The following is a 16,979-nucleotide window of genomic DNA, read 5'->3' on the forward strand; positions in this document are numbered from 1 at the left end:
ACTTTAGTAATTTCAAAACTTTGTGTAGTTTAATGCCTTGCTGGCGTATGGCAAACTCCATTTTTTTTTAGTAAACCTTATCGGTTGATCCGGTCAGTTTTGGGAGGAACGCACTTAGTGTTACAGAGTGGACTGGCTACCATACTGCCTGACCCGAGTTTGGAATATCTTCCGACTAATGTCAGGGAGTGAACCGATCGATCATCTGTTACGATCCACCGTGTAAACCATTTGGACCGAAGTCCAAGACTACATCCATTTTCAACAAATGAAACAAAAGTCACGTTTGATAAATTCACTCCAGAGTATTTTAAAATTATTAAAAACACTTTCATACAACTACTTTTTTGGTTAAAAAAAACTACTTTTTTGGTAGTTGGTTTTCTTTACGATTGCTTGTTTATCCTTCGTTATGCGTTCGTGCATGTATAGTATTCACAATCAGTAAGTTTTCTAATTATTGTCACATTGTTTGACTAATGAAATGACACTACATGTACAATGCAAAAGCATTAAAATAAGGAGATCATAAAGGTATAACGTACTTGTCGAATTATCGTCCACGAATTTCGCAATATAAGAGTAGTCTTGGTTAGGTTTGTTACTCGTGAGGCCTTTATTTCTAATAATAATTAAGAGTTTCACGTTGAAAACAAGGTGGAACTTAATTCATTACCATTTGGCTTTAATCACACTGGAACTTCAGAAGATTGTATAGTGTTTTTTCTTTTTGAATAATAACTCAAGAAAGGAGCAGATTAACTCATCCCTTTTCATATTGTTACGATGTCAGATACCTTATATCATCAGGTCATTGTAATACCTTTAACGTTTTTTGGCATAATATTATTTATATATGAGATATTTTCTTTTGCAAAGTGGTATATTTGAATATCCTGTGATAAAAATGTTAATATTTTATCCCTTAAAAATTTCTGTAACTTATAATTGACAGTCATGTCATACCTTTCGGTAAACCAAGGTTCAATTATTGGTTACTTTATCGCACCATTATATATGAATAGCTGAAAAAACAACCGACGCGTACATACAATTTTCGGGGAAAGAAATAAAAATCAAAAGTATTCTTGGTGGAAATTGGCTTAGCACGTTGTTTGCATGGGTGTGAATGCCGCCGTGGCATGTCATTCTCATTTAAGAACTTTATTTATCTGACTTATGTATGTTTAATACATTAATCTAGTGGAGTTAGCTTATTACATTACGTTTTTAAAGTAAAGGTTAATTAACAGATCATGTGGGTGTTTATGATTCCACGTTTTCTCTTCGGGGAGATTCAAATTATAATTTGGTTTGCATCCCATCAAGAAACATATCAAATTAAGATTTGTTTAATACTTGCTTCATAAGAAAACACGTAATTAGTTATATTTTAGCATTAAGCCATAATTATTGTTTTTTGTCAACAAATTATTGTCCTTTAGTCACACACGTTCAAGAGGCAGTGGTCGAAGGTTACTTTTAAATTTTGGATTTTATTCATAGTTTTGTGATAGTTCTTATCTCATCCTATCCGATCAACATATTGGGTTTTTATCATTACGACTTGGTCGATAACAACAACATAAAACAAATTATCTTTTTTTTAACTAACATAAAAACAAATTATCAAACAGTTTTTAGGTTCGATTGCATTTTAGATAGTAGATACTCTTCATAATTTAACAATCATATATATATATATATATATATATATAAATTATATCAAATATTTTAAAAATTATATACGCAATATAAAATTATCAAGAGAGAATATACAACTTTGGTCCGATCCGATGAGAAAAATAAAATGTTTTATATTCATTTTCAAGTCTATGCTCGTATATATATTAGGGAAATTTGTCCCTATATACATATACATATTAGTGAACAATTGGACAAGCCCATGATGATATATTAAAAAAATAAAGAGTATGCAGAAAACAATTGTCTTATATATGTTTGTTTTCATTATAAAGTTGTTCTGGTCTTTCTTATTGTTTGAAAGAAAAAGGAAATCCCTTTCGGATTTAACATTTCTATTATTGAATACATAATTTTTTTTTCATTAATTATCAATGAAGATCATTGTTTATATATATGGAATATAGGGAAAATTCATAAATCATATAAAGCCGCTGGCATCGGATATCAAAGAATATGATAATATTTCAATGTTCACCGATTTTAATTTTTTTTCCGATTTTAATTTCAATATCATGTTCTAAACAAAATAAACAAGCCAAACAAAATGAACCAGCTACTATTACCAGTCTCATAATATTCTTATCCTTAATTCTACAACCAGAGAGGAAAGTAATGTCCTTGTATGTAAGTCGATATAAACATGTGTACTGCAACAAATTCATTCAATGTTTTTTTCCCTTAAATTATCAACTTTTCTCAAAATAATAATAGAGTAGTATATGATGTTTGCGTCAGCAGCCGCATCTGGCCTTACGTGGATATGGTTAGGACAAAAGTAAAACTAACCAATCAGATGAGATCTCGGAGGACACAGCTGCTCGTTAGGGTCCACTTCTCCAACAGAACTCTTCAATTATTCATACTCAATACAACGACACAAATAAGTTTATACGACAATCTAAACATTAAAACGGAACATTTTTTCATACTTTTATCCTTATAGATGTTTTTATATTCTTTAGGAAAAGATTGAAAGACTACTTCTCAGAAATTTTATATACGATTTTTTGGATTCAATAGCTAAAATGAAAAAATCCCAACATATTATATACCACTACAAAGTTTAATTAAGTTGGACTGCATGCATATTTTAAAAATTTGAAGTCCAAACTTCCTGACTGTCAATCTTTATAAAGTACATACAAATAGCTATTCCTTACATGGTGCACCAAAAAAAAACTATTTCCTCACATAAAAGTCTAATTAGACTTAAATGATAAATATTATATTATGAGAATAGATAGACAACATGCACAAAATACCACGAATTTGACTAGGATATACATTGTTTATTCTAGTTTCTGTTCATAACACATGCTTGAGTCTGATGACGATATTTGCTAGCTTCTCGTCTTAAATTCTGATAACTAAAAAAAGAAATTATTTTATTTGGTTGGAAAATAATTTGAACTGGTTTATTCCTTTAATCGACTACTTTAACATTTGTTTTTGGACCTTTTCTAACTTTATATAAAATAAGAATCTGTATTTTCCTTTGTTTTGAATTCCTAATATTTTTAATAAAAATATACATGTAGTAAGTAGTACTAAAAGACAAAACTCCACGCACCATAAATTGCCTAGCAACCTGCTCTACAAAAAATTTCAATCTTTGGCTCACTTCTTCTTTGCCTCGTTTGGCTTCTATGCTCCTCACCATAATCAAAACAGTCTTTCTCTTCTGTTGGTCTCTCGTCTCTTCAAAATTCCATATATATAAGATTCTTAAGATCATACTAAGAAATAATGATAAGCAAGGATCCAAGATCAAGTTTGCCACCAGGGTTTCGATTTCATCCAACTGATGAAGAACTCATTCTCCATTACCTAAGGAAGAAGGTTTCCTCTTTACCAGTCCCGCTTTCGGTCATCGCAGATGTCGATATCTATAAATCTGATCCATGGGATTTACCAGGTAACCAACCAATATTATTCAGTTATATATTAACTTGTGAGAAAAAAAATATACATTAACTTTTGTATGCATATTTCCTTTTATTGACATTTTTAAAAGTGTTATAACATGTTTTTTTTTTTTTGCCAAATATTTGAATATCATATTTAAATTGTTTTGTAAACTTTACAAAAATTGAAAACTAGAAGAGGTTCACCTCGGCAAAAAAAATAAAAACAAGGTGAAGCTCATTTTACAAAAAAGATTCCTAGTCATTCCTCAGCCATGATAGCATGAGAGTCTTGAAACTCTTTTTGTGCGGTTTCCCCAATATTGTGTCCCCAATATTGTGTCCGTGTTATAACATGTTGTTTAATTTGTATCAGCTAAGGCTCCCTTTGGAGAGAAAGAATGGTATTTTTTCAGTCCGAGGGACAGGAAATATCCAAACGGAGCAAGACCAAACCGAGCAGCTGCGTCTGGATATTGGAAAGCCACCGGAACAGATAAATTAATTGTGGTACCAAACGTTGGAGTTAATGAAAAGATTGGTATAAAAAAAGCACTTGTGTTTTATAGAGGAAAGCCTCCAAAAGGTGTTAAAACCAATTGGATCATGCACGAATATCGACTTGCTGAAACCCTATCGCCCAAAAGAGTGGACCATTCTGGGAGCGATAGCCAATTCAATAATCTTGGAGATAGGAGTTTGAAATCTAAAGAATACTCTATGAGGGTAAGATTTGGCAAATACTTGAGAAAATAAAAAAAGGTTGTTAATAATGGTGATTTTGATTCAACTACAAAGCAAATTGATTTTAAAGTTTGATACCGACTAATTTATTTTTTATTTGTTTAATTATATACCTGATATATCAATAAACCATTTTTAATAAAATTGCTCTATTTAGCACTTATGTTGATTTTTAATAATTTTAGCCCTATAATATTTACCAGTTTTATATTCATTATTCTCTTGCAGCTAGATGATTGGGTTCTTTGCCGGATTTACAAGAAATCACACACTTCACTGTCACCACCACATGTTGCTACAGGTACAAGCAACCAAGAACATGAGGAAAATGACAAAGAGACATTCATAGTCAGCGAAACCCTCTTGCCAAATTTGGAAAACAATCAAACACTTAAACGCCAGAAGTCTTCTTTCTCGAACTTATTAGACGCTACAGATTTGACGTTCCTCACAAACTTTCTAAACGAAACTCCGGAAAATCATACTGAACAAGAGTTTTCTTTCATGTTTGAAAATTTCTCAAACCCTAACATCTACGGAAACCCTTATTTGGATCAAAACTTACCTCGGTTGAGCCCCTCCTAGTTCTGAGACCAGCTTTATCGGAAACAAAAGAGAAAGAATGGATTATGCAGAAAAAACGACGAGCACTTCCAAGAAGATGATCAACAACTTTAGTTACAATATATAATAGCATAGATCATTTGAATCATAGTATGGTTCAACAATCTAGTTTTATATATGAATCAGGAATACTTGATGAGTCCTCCTCTTCCATATAAAGGTTAGAGAGGATGGTGTTTCCAAAACATAATTACGCGAATTAGAGACCATTTGATATATGGTTAAACGTAGGAATTGTTATAATATGAAATTTCCAAAGTATTGTAGGGGATCATATGATATATAAGCTTATATTTGATGAAAATAATGTTATTTTTTGCAGTTCAGTAGGTAGTTATATATCATTCACTTATATGGACACGCATGTTGAAAATGAAAATAGCTAATTTCTTTAAAACCTTTTCTGAGAAGTATATAATGACATATGTGAATGTTATATATAATCTTTAAAATCGTTTTCACGAGTGGTATTAAAAGGTTCGTCCTCGTCCATGGACCATGGTTGATATATACACATATACTTGCGGTGTCTTGTAAACCCACGTGGATATGAAATCCAAATTATTCTTTCTTTATAGCCCTTATCATCATCTCTATAGTTACTTGCACACAACGGATTGGTGAATCATCATTTTTCATGTTGCTTAGTGTAATCTGGTATCGTCCGTAAAAGGCTTGGGATGGTGGGTCCACATGACCCAATAAGGAGAGGTGGTGATGTCATAATTTACGTCAGATGTCGTCACCAAATCCTGCGGGAGGCTCCTTCAGTTTAAAGACTTTTCCCTTGGAATCAAAAGTCAACCTCTTAAGCTACGCCCTCATATTTTAATAGCCTACTATCTGGTCCACGCGCAAATTCATAAAATACGAGGATTTATATATATACATTATTTTACGTACACAGTTATATAAAAGAGAAGAAGTAGAATACATAGAAAATGTTACAATAGTACTTGTTTATTATCATTTTTTCAAGATTTTATTCCATAACTTGAGGTCGATATATATACCATTTGTATATCATTTACTACTATTATCCAAGTAGAGCAGGGATCTAAAGTATTATTTGACGGATTCTTGGAAATAACTGTCTCACCGTTTTATAAAGTTTTAAGAAGTCGATGTTGAAATTTTCTTCAGAAGTATTAAAACTTTTTTGCTACCCCGTTTCTTGGTTTTAGTGCAATTTTTGTTTTTGTGTTCACATTGGTTTCATATTTCTATTAAAAACATAATTAATGCATGTCTTAGCGAATATAAGAGACGTTTCTTAGCTTTTAACTAAAAAACGGTAAGAGACGTCTCTTATATATCTTATTTAGGAGATGTTTCTTAATATTTTTTAGTTAAAAACCAACTGACTTCTTTTATATTTGCTAAGAAATTTTCTCTAAGAAACTTGCATTAATCGTGGTCTAATGTAATTCAGACATAATAACTTGGATTCAATTTGTTTGGTTTATTTAAAACTTCATTTGCTTTGGTTTAGGTTTATCCGAATTTAAAAACACTATGAACAGCATGCATAGCATATCAGCATATGCGTATCATGAATCTATTGCGAAGCTGACGAAACGTTATTTTTCATCTATAATATTTGAGTATGTAATATTCGGACAATTCAATATAGTGGTAAATAATGAATAGAGACAACTAGACAATTAAGTTAGTTATGAGATTAGGTATCCTATCGTTGAATTTTTTTTTAAAAGCACCCAAAGAACAACTCATGAAAGAATTTTTATTAAGAACCAACTAGCATTGTTGGATAAAGAATATTGAATTTTCGCTTCATATCCACAAAAACCAACTAGTAGTTTATTTTAATGTCAACTAGTTTTTTCGCTCATCATATCATGATAGTTCGTCAATAAGTTGTTCCGTTTATATTTTCATATTGATTGATTTAGTTCCATAGGTAAGGACTAGTTCTTGTCATGCTACAAGAAGTCATAGAAAATATTAAATACATATATTTATTAATGGATTGAAATTTAAAATTTACAGCGGCCGTTTATAATTGACAGTCAATCACCCTTTTGAGTTTTGACACTTATTTTCGTAGTGTCATTCTATCTTTTTTTTTGGTTACGCAAAAAATATCACTTTACAATTCCAATGCAAATTATACTTAATTTCAGCTAAAAATTAATTACAAACTACATTGGTTTTATAAATAATTTTATTTATCTCAAATACTATTGGTCATAAAGATGTAATTAATAACAGCTTACATATATTTCCGCTATTTTCTTAGTACGTGTGAAAAATGTCAAAGTGACACTTATCCAAAAACGGGTGGAGTATTGACATTCACCAATTTGAAGATAGTGTTTTCTTTTTTTTTTTGCGAAATTAAGATAATGTTTTGTTCAAACTTTTAAAGCTGAGAATAGAAAAAATCAATTTATTTTTATACAATTCATCTCCTCTTTGGTTTTGGATATTTATCTTCATGGGATAGAAGAGGTGGTTGGTTAGGTTTTTGTCTTCTATGCCGCTGCTCTTGCAAGTGTAATCTCTAATCTCGTCTATATGCGATTATCTCTTCCTTTATCCCTTAACTGAAAAAGTTGAGTAGCGCTTACGTGTCTTTACTACATCACCAAAAAATAAGGAAAGAATAGAAAATAAAAAATTCTTGGTTTTAATTATTCTTTTTAATTTCATAACTCTTGTCTTTCTTTTGTATAAATAAGCCACTTTTCTACTTTTTCATGGTTTAATTTTCATTTTCCTGAAATTGTTTAGCTCCTCAAAATTCTCCAACCTTTGCTTCTTCTTCCATCTTTCTTCAACGACTTTCCTTCTTCTTTAACGCCGACGTGTGTCTGCAATAAAACACATATATTCCTCGATCGATCTCCCTTTCCTCAGAACGTTTACTAATTTGTTAATTTTCAAGAATTTCCTAAATTATCTTTATCTTTCTTGTTTAAACATACATATATAGAGATGGTGGAAGAAGTAGGTGCATTTGTGAACCAAGGAGGAGATAATGAGGTGGTGGATTTGCCTCCGGGGTTTCGGTTTCATCCAACTGATGAAGAGATCATAACTCACTACCTTAAAGAGAAAGTCTTCAACGTCCAGTTCACCTCGGCTGCAATTGGTCAAGCCGACCTTAACAAGAACGAGCCTTGGGATCTACCAAGTAACTTAAATTCAAAAATTTTTTACTTTCATTTTGACCGTTCAAAATTTATCATACATCAAGATTCTGATTCTTGATAATTTTGTGGGGTGCAGAAATTGCAAAGATGGGAGAGAAGGAGTTTTACTTTTTTTGCCAGCGGGATAGGAAGTACCCGACCGGCATGAGGACGAACCGTGCAACCCTGTCCGGTTACTGGAAGGCAACCGGGAAGGACAAGGAGATCTTTAGGGGCAAAGCTTGTATTGTTGGGATGAAGAAAACACTTGTGTTCTATAGAGGAAGAGCTCCGAAAGGTGAAAAGACCAATTGGGTTATGCATGAGTATCGTCTTGATGGCATATATTCTTATCACAATCTCCCTAAATCTTCAAGGGTATGAAAAAGTTGTTAACTATTTTCTTGCAAAACTATTAATTTGATTCCATATGGTTTTAATTAGAAGCTATGTTAGAAATATCTTACTTTGATGCAATGAGTGGTGTGGAAATGTTTATCTTATAATTAATCTGCTTGGTTAATAAATGTTTATTTTCTAATTGATCTTATATATACATTTGGTTCAAAATTAACTTAACATAAAATATAATTAAGAACTTAATTAATCAGGAATATTTAACTAACTAAACTTTTCTTTTGTGATGATTATAGGATGAATGGGTGGTGTGTAGGGTTTTCCACAAGAACGCTCCTCCTCTCACTATTACTACTACTACTACTACAAATCAACTCATAAGGATTGAATCTCTTGACAACATTGATCATCTCTTAGACGTCTCTTCTCTCCCTCCTCTCATCGATCCCGGTTTCTTGGGTCAACCCGGTCCAAGCTTCTCAGGTGCCGGCCAACGACAAGACCTCAAGCACATCCTCCATTACCCTACAACCGCGGCGGTCGACAACACTTACCTCCCTGAACAAATCGTCAATTACCCTTACCACTCGGTCCCAAATCCTGGATCTGGTTCGGGTTACGGGACTGGCTCGGGAAATAATAGTAACCGTATGATCAAGTTGGAGCGTTCTCTTGTGAGTGTGTCTCAAGAAACCGGTTTAAGTTCCGACGTGAACACAACCGCGACGCCAGAGACATCTTCGTATCTAATGATGGGGTCTTCGGTGGCCAATGCGGCAATGATGGATGGTAACAACACGTCGTATGATGATGACTTGGGGATCTTTTGGGACGACTACAAACTAATTTGAAGGTTATTATTAATTCTGAATCTGTTAGAGTGGCAATTGTTTAGTGATTTTATTCAGGTAATTAATTTGTCTATATATTGTAAGTTTATTAGGTTTTCCTAGGCAATTAACTTTTAGGTAAATGATGTTTTTACTTAGTTTGTAGTTTGGGTGAAAAAGACTTTGTAACTTTTTTAGGCTATAATAAGAACAACTTTTTTAATGATTAAGTTGTATAATGTACATATAATTCTTCGTATGATTTATTTCTTTGTGATTTTTTTTTTCATTATTTATATAAAGAATTGATTGTGAAGTGCACAATCTAAAGATTTTGGAGAATGAAGATGAAAACTCCCAGTAAATTTATCATCTCGAGAGGTATTCAATATATATGTAGGTTTGTCATTATTTGAGTGAATGAGAGAATATTAAGAAATTCTTATTCCCTTTTATTCAGAAAATAAGTAGAACATACGGACTTGTTTTTTTTGGAATAAAAATATATAGAATCTGAATAAACTGATGAGTGGAAGAACACAGCTCACAAGCATGAGTCGTACCCTGAATTTGGGAATCATATTAGCTGTTTCTACGTGGCTAATAGTTAGTTTACTAGGATCTTAATTTTTAACTAAAAAAACTAAGAACCGGTTTTTAAATAAAGATTTTAAAGACTGGTTCTTAGCTTTTTTTAATTAAAAGTTAAGAAACAGTTTCTTAACTTACGTTAAGAACTCCACTCTAAGAAGCCCGGGTTAATCATGGTCTTACTAATTAATGATGGGGTTCTTACAAAAGACAAACTCCAGTACTCTCAAATTTTTAGTAACTACACTCAAGAGTTTGCAGAAGATGTTAAATTTCCGTGATAATTTCTTTTGAGGATTTAAACTATTGTATTTTATAAGCCATTATAGATTCAATAGAGATAAACGTTTCCATGTTAATCCTCAAAAGAATTGTAACGTCCGTTTCCGAGCATACGGAGGACTTGAGCGTATTTTTGACCATTGAAGATGAGTTGAATGATTGAATCAAGCACTGTAACTGTAATTTTTTTGAAAAAGTATCCGACCCTTGCAATAGACCCATGAATTAGAGTATGAGTTTGGGTTCTAAAGGAAAAAGGTTTTTGCGTTGATTGGTTTAGAATTTTCAATCGAGCTTGACTAACAAGGAAATTGGGCCAATAGCATATTAGCATAAGAGCCCAAAATTGGCCCATGTAAACCTGGAAGAAGACGAGAGCTTTTGCGTTTAAATCCATGCACGTACGTCTTTTAAACTTTTTGAATGTTGATCATCAAAAACACAAGGTTTGAAATGATTCGGATGCATGAATTTCAAATCTGAGCAAAGTAAAATTATTATTAATTCATAAATGATAAATCTCTCTGCGTAAATATCAAATAATCAAAAATGTCAAAAACTTAAAAAATATAGCGGCCAAAATAATTTCTCTCAAGACTAGAATTTTGACCCCACAAATTTTTAAACCATCAAAAATTAAACCCGTGAGAAACAAGTTGTCTACTCCACGAGCATGATCTTGAGAAGAGAGGAACCATCGATGTACTGCACCAAGACAATCGAATCTCCACCCTTACAGATCTCCTTCTCCTTTGCAAACTCGATCGCAAACTTAGTCGCCTCCTCCGTCGAGCCACTGTTCGCCACCACCGGAACGATTCCACGGTAAATCAAGCCACGTTTCGCCACCGAACACCTCGACTCTCCATCATCCAAGATAGCCACCGAGAGAATCGGAACGATAGGCCTGTATTTCGCCACAAGCGCCGTTGTGTACCCCCCCTTGGTGAGAACCACAATCGCCTTGGCGCTCTGCTTCATCGCCTTGGAGACAGCAGAAGCGGCCAAGTCCTCAACCGTGGACAAAGGCAACGGAACAGCTTCTTGAATCTTCTTATGCACGGCGTCGTAGTCGAGAGTATCCTCCGCCACCTTACAGATTCTCGCCATGATTTTCACGGCGGCTTCGGGGTGGGCTCCGGCGGCGGTCTCTCCGCTGAGCATGACGCAGTCCGTGCCATCGAGGACAGCGTTGGCCACGTCCGTAGCTTCGGCTCTTGTCGGAAGAGGAGACTTGGTCATGGACTCAAGCATCTGCGTAGCTGTCACGACAGGTTTCCCGACAGCATTGGCTCTCTCAATCATCATCTTCTGTGCTTGAAATATCCTCTCGATAGGAATCTCCATCCCTAGGTCGCCTCTAGCCACCATGAATGCATCAGAGTTTTTAAGAATCTCGTCGAAGTTCCTCACTCCTTCTTGATTCTCAACCTGTTAAGAGATTAATTATCATTATCACGTAAGTATATTACAAATTTACAACTAATAGAAACATATGTTTCTTTTTACCAAATAAAAATAAAAATAGTGTTCAAATAAATAAACAAAAAACATATGTGTTCTGAATTTTTTTTTTCACTCACCTTTGACATAAGCATGATTCGCTTTGCGTGCTCCCCAAGTAACTTCCTGACTTGGTCTAGGTCAGATCCTTTACGAACAAAGGAAAGAGCAATGATATCGATCTTGTTTGGAACTCCCCACTTTAGAATATCTTCTTGATCTTTCTCCGTAAGCGTTGGGAGATCAACTACAACTCCTGGGAGGTTAACGTTCTTTTTCTCTCCTAGGGTTGCTGAGTTCCCGCATCGGCAACGAACTAGACCGTTAACCTTGTCACACGACAAGACGGTCAGAGAGATTGTGCCGTCTGAACAGAGAATCACGTCCTCTGGATTGAGATCCTCGGCAAGTTTCTTGTAGCTCATTGAGATTGTGTTTGAATCTCCTAGCAAAGTGTAATCAGTTGAGATTGTTATCTCTTGACCTTGAGTTAGCTGAACCGGTTTGCCTTCTTTGAGAAATCCGGTTCTAATCTCAGGACCCTAAAGAAAAAAAAATTAAACCGAGTTATATTAAAATCCATAAATCGAATATTACTATTAGGTCACATATAGAAACGTTTAGGGGATTAGGTTACCTTTGTGTCAAGCATGACGGCACACATGATACCAGTGTTCTTCATTGCGATTCTGAGGTTATCGAGAGTTCCTTGGTGGTACTCGTGAGTACCGTGTGAGAAGTTGAAACGGGCTACGTTCATACCAGCTTTGAGAAGCTTCTCGATCATCTCAACAGACCTGGACACTGGTCCAAGAGTACACACGATCTTGGTCTTCTTGAGTGTTCCATTAGTTCTTCCGTCAAGTATCTTCTCCATTGTCAAGAAAACTTGTAAGGGAACACAAAATTTAAGAGTTTTAAGAATGTGAGATTGAGAACTTGTGAAAGATTATGAATTGTGATTAGAGTCTTGCATCTATGTTTGTTTATATAGGAATCCGTTTAGAACTTGGAGAGAAATAGTGTCCTTTTTTCACATAACGAAAAAGGAAAATATAAAGACACTTTCCATTTTTTGTAGGGTTTTAATATGGTAAGAACGTGCAACGTTAAATCAATACTGAAGAAAAAAGGAAACCCATTGATTGAATTCTTTTGTTTCAAGTAAGGACAATTAATTATACACACACAAAAAATTGTCTATATATTAATTAATTTTAATATAATAAAAAGTAAAACTTCATGGTTTTGGAAATAAGAATTTTTCTATTTTGCTTCCAAAAGGAAACTGTCGTTCTGTACATTTAATGATGTTCTTGTATCTCAAGAATGAAAATTAAACCGTCGATAAGAGTAAACTTAAATAAATCAGGGGAAAACTCGAGAATCTAATATTAAGAGTTTAAGACTACGTATTTTTACTAAATTAATAAGCACAATAAATCAGTAAAACTCATAGACTAGCACAGTTTCTAAGTTTGAAGCAATAATTTTCTGTCAATTTCTTGCGAGGCAAACATATATGTCATTGAGATATTAATTACTTTAGTATTTTATTTTTGGAAACATCATGTAACTAGGAATGAATTTGTGTAGCTATAGAAGAAACTTTCTTACCATGGAGAAGCTATTTCTAAGAGACCTTATAAGAGACGTCTCTTAGTTTTTTTAGTTAAAAGGTAAGAGATCATATCTTATATTACGCTAAGAGATCTAACCTAAGAGATCTGTAAAAAAATTCTCAGTAACCAATAAAATTTCTGTGATAAGCTGAAATAAATACCAGGTCTTTCGTAAAAGGACCGGCACGGTGATCATGACATCTGGTTCTGATGTTATGTCCTGAATTCCCCACTGTGTCCAACAAAGAGCACATTCCTCAAATCATCTGCGGCTTAGTCTAGTTTCATTTTATAGACATCCAAATCAGTTACCGTCACGTTTTCAATGTCGTTCCTTACATACTGGTCCGGTCCGGCCATTAGTGATCACTTTCCGGTCAGGTTCGTTTTTCAATATATTTAACTAACCAAACTTTTCTTTTAAACAAGGTTAGATAGCGTTCCAGAAAAAAGCGTTCCAAAAAAAAACAAAGCTTAGATAGAAAGAGCCCCAACGTTCAGGTGAAAACTGATGCGATGCCAAAGTTTATAACACACAATTTACGAAAAGCTCAAAGTTTTTGCTTAACCAAGTTATCTTCGGAATCTTTCTTCCCCAGAGAGCTAATATAAATAACTACAGAGATTCAAACTACAACATTCGCAAGCTTGCAGCTAGAGATTCAAACTTTAAGGTTAAGACCACGAGGAATGTTAAAATATGTTTATTAAATGTACTGGTTAAAATTCAATTTGGATGAAAAAAGAATGCCGTTAGTGAGAGAGGTTCAGTGCAGTGATTTATGAACTTGATACAATATGTCACGATGAACAAATAATGCAATAACGAAACAAAATTGAGATGACGCCTAATCTTCTTCTAGTCAGTGATGTTAACAAGTAATGAAACAAGACTAGCTATAAGTGGCAAGAAAACGAACCTTGAATAACTATTCTCTTTTCGTTTTCTATTTTTTATTACTATAGGTTTAAGATGAATAACAAAGATTCTTGACTTGAGAGTGCGACTCACCTTTATAAACCTTTTTCTTTCTTCGGAGTTTCTGATTCTCATTCGGCAGAATCTCGGCAGTTTCTATTTTCTTTTATATATTTATTTTTGTTTTGACAAGCAAAAGAATATAATTCCGTGGGTATTTATTTATTTTCCAGGCGAATGTAGCCCACGTGTACAAGTATGCTCCCTACGCGAGAGCTTCAAAGCATCAATAAGAATAAAGTTTAGTCGTAAACTAGAACAAGAATCTATTAAATGAATGTACAAGGAAGAACATTTAGTCTCTATCACCCACTCTCCCTCTCTCTTTCTGTTCACTCTCTACACGGCCTTTTCAAAAGGGTAAAAGAGTGTATAGTTTTATTGCATTTTGATCAAACTAGCCCTACAAAATTGAGTTTTTTGGATAAATACTCTATATACTGAAGTTTACACCCTTGAGTGTTACGTAAAATTTTCTAACCACATTCTAAATTTGTACTAATGTATTCTAAACTTTCTTTCTACGTAGATATCTCTCTAATTTTTAACAATTAATTTAATAAAACTTTATATACTACTTAAATCATGGAATTAATCAATATAAAATATATTCTATAGAGAAATGAACACAACAAATATTTTAAAACTCTTTAACCATCGTCTTAATTCAGTTCATGATGCACTTATGCAATAAAACAAGATTATCATATTTTTTTATTTTTTTTCAAAATCTAAAGGTTAACCCCTACGAAATTGAGTTTTCGGTAAATGCTCTATATAATGAAGTTTACACTCTTTAGTGTTGTTTGAAAAGTTCTAACCATATTCTACATTTGTCTTAACGTATTCTAAACTATCTTTCATGGTACATGAGTATAATATATAACTTTTAACAAAATTTAATAAAACTTCATATATTGCCTAAATTAGTGGACTAACCATTATGAAATTTCTACTCTCTAGAGAACTGGACACAACAAACATTTCAAACCTCTTTGACCATCATTCTATATCATTGCAGGATGAAACTATTCAATAAAGCAATATTGTCATATTTTGATTTTTTCCCCAAAATCTGAAGGCTACCCTACCAAATTAAGTTTTTCGGTAAATATTTTATATAATTAAATTTACACTCTTTAGTGGTGTTTAAAAATTTATAACCATATTATACATTTGTATTAATGTATTCTTAACTCTCTTCCACGGTACATTAGTATTGTCTCTAATTTTTAACTATTAATTTAATAAGACTTCATATATTGCCTAAATCAGTGGACTAACCACTATGAAATCTCTATTCTCTAAAGAAACATATACAAAAAATTCCAAACCTCTTTGAAAATCATCCTATGCCAGTGCAAGATGCAACTATGCAATAAAACAATATTTTTCTATTTTTGATTTTTTCTCAAAATCTGAAAGTTAACCCCTACGAAATTAAGTTTTTCGGTAATTAAGTGCTCTTTATATTGATGTTTACACTCTTTAGTGTTGATTAAAATTTTCTAGACACATTCTAAATTTTTAATAATGTATGCTAAATCTCTTTCATGATACATAGACATCGCTTTAATTTTTTAATAATTAATTTAATAAAAATTTATATACTGCTTAAATCATTGGACTAGCCATTATAAATATCTATTCACTAAAGAAACAGACACAAAAATATATTTCAAACCTTTTTGACTATCATGCTATGTCAGTGCAAGATGAAATTATGCAATAAAACAAGATTGTCATAATTTTGAACATTTCTCAAAATCTGAAAGTTAACCCATACAAAATTTGATTTTCGGTAAATACTCTATATAATGAAATTTTCTCTGTTTAGTGGTGTTTAAAATTTCTAACCACATTATAAATTTTTATTAATGCATTATAAACTCTCTTTCATGGTACATGAGTATTTTCTTTAATTTTTTAACTATTAATTTAATAAAACTTCATATATTGTCTAAATCAGTGGATTAACATGAAATCTATATTCTCTAGAGAAACTAACACAATAAAAATTTCAAACCTCGTTGACCATCATCCTAAGTCACTTTAGGATGAAACTATTCCATAAAGAAAAATTTTCATATTTTTTTATTTTTTTATCAAAATCTGAAGGTTAACCTTACGAAATTTAGTTTTTCGGTAAGTGCTCTATATATTGAAGTTTACACTCTTTAGTGTTGTTTAAAAATTTATAACCACATTATACATTAATGTATGCTAAACTCTATTTCATAGTACATAGACATCGCTCGAATATTTTAACAATTAATTTAATAAAACTTTTTATACTGCTTAAATCAGTGAACTAACCGTTATAAAATATATATTCTACAGAGAAACAAATACAAAAAATATTTCCAACCTTTTTGACCATCGTCATTTGTCAGTGCAGGATGCAAATATGCAATAAAAAGAGTTTGTCATAAATTTTTTTTTCTCAAAATCCAAAGGTTAACACCCCGACAAAATTGGGTTGTCGGTAAATGCTCTATAAAATGAAGTTTACACTCTTTATTGTTGTTTACAATTTTCTAACCACATTCTACATTTGTCTTAATATATTCTAAACGTTTTTTCATGGTACATGAGTATCCTCTCTAATTTTTAGACAATTAATTTAATAAAACTTCATATATTGCCTAAATTAGTGGACTAACCACTACGAAATGTCTATT

The 16,979-nt window shown here is 32.7% G+C and overlaps 2 protein-coding genes and 1 pseudogene across 2 annotated transcripts; 2 read left to right on the plus strand and 1 right to left on the minus strand.

Annotated features, from left to right (window-relative positions):
* Positions 1-2,863: 2,863 nt before the first annotated feature.
* Positions 2,864-5,283, plus strand: LOC125587851 (annotated as a pseudogene).
* A 2,293-nt stretch (positions 5,284-7,576) lies between these two features.
* LOC106443235 (NAC domain-containing protein 46) lies at positions 7,577-9,545 on the plus strand. Its single transcript, XM_013884808.3, has 3 exons — positions 7,577-8,136; positions 8,232-8,512; positions 8,788-9,545. The coding sequence occupies exons 1-3, from the start codon at positions 7,938-7,940 to the stop codon at positions 9,340-9,342; spliced, it is 1,035 nt and encodes a 344-aa protein (XP_013740262.2). The 5' UTR covers positions 7,577-7,937; the 3' UTR covers positions 9,343-9,545.
* A 1,177-nt stretch (positions 9,546-10,722) lies between these two features.
* Positions 10,723-13,222, minus strand: LOC106443236 (pyruvate kinase, cytosolic isozyme). Its single transcript, XM_022706663.2, has 3 exons — positions 12,335-13,222; positions 11,778-12,239; positions 10,723-11,625 (listed from the first exon to the last, which is right to left on the minus strand). The coding sequence occupies exons 1-3, from the start codon at positions 12,572-12,574 to the stop codon at positions 10,855-10,857; spliced, it is 1,473 nt and encodes a 490-aa protein (XP_022562384.2). The 5' UTR covers positions 12,575-13,222; the 3' UTR covers positions 10,723-10,854.
* Between the last annotated feature and the right edge of the window lie 3,757 nt (positions 13,223-16,979).

This window comes from Brassica napus, chromosome C5 (assembly GCF_020379485.1).
Source record: "Brassica napus cultivar Da-Ae chromosome C5, Da-Ae, whole genome shotgun sequence".
Classification (NCBI taxonomy): Eukaryota; Viridiplantae; Streptophyta; class Magnoliopsida; order Brassicales; family Brassicaceae; genus Brassica; species Brassica napus.

Bases quoted from the DNA above. Each gene is read 5' to 3' on its own strand.
- LOC106443236 (XM_022706663.2), bottom strand. From the start codon at position 12,574: ATGGAGAAGATACTTGACGGAAGAACTAATGGAACACTCAAGAAGACC. The intron at 12,240-12,334 runs GTAACCTAATCC...TTTTTTCTTTAG, and splicing joins CCGTCATGCTTGACACAAAG to GGTCCTGAGATTAGAACCGG. The intron at 11,626-11,777 runs GTGAGTGAAAAA...ATCTCTTAACAG, and splicing joins GAATCATGCTTATGTCAAAG to GTTGAGAATCAAGAAGGAGT.
- LOC106443235 (XM_013884808.3), top strand. From the start codon at position 7,938: ATGGTGGAAGAAGTAGGTGCATTTGTGAACCAAGGAGGAGATAATGAG. The intron at 8,137-8,231 runs GTAACTTAAATT...TGTGGGGTGCAG, and splicing joins CGAGCCTTGGGATCTACCAA to AAATTGCAAAGATGGGAGAG. The intron at 8,513-8,787 runs GTATGAAAAAGT...TGATGATTATAG, and splicing joins ATCTCCCTAAATCTTCAAGG to GATGAATGGGTGGTGTGTAG.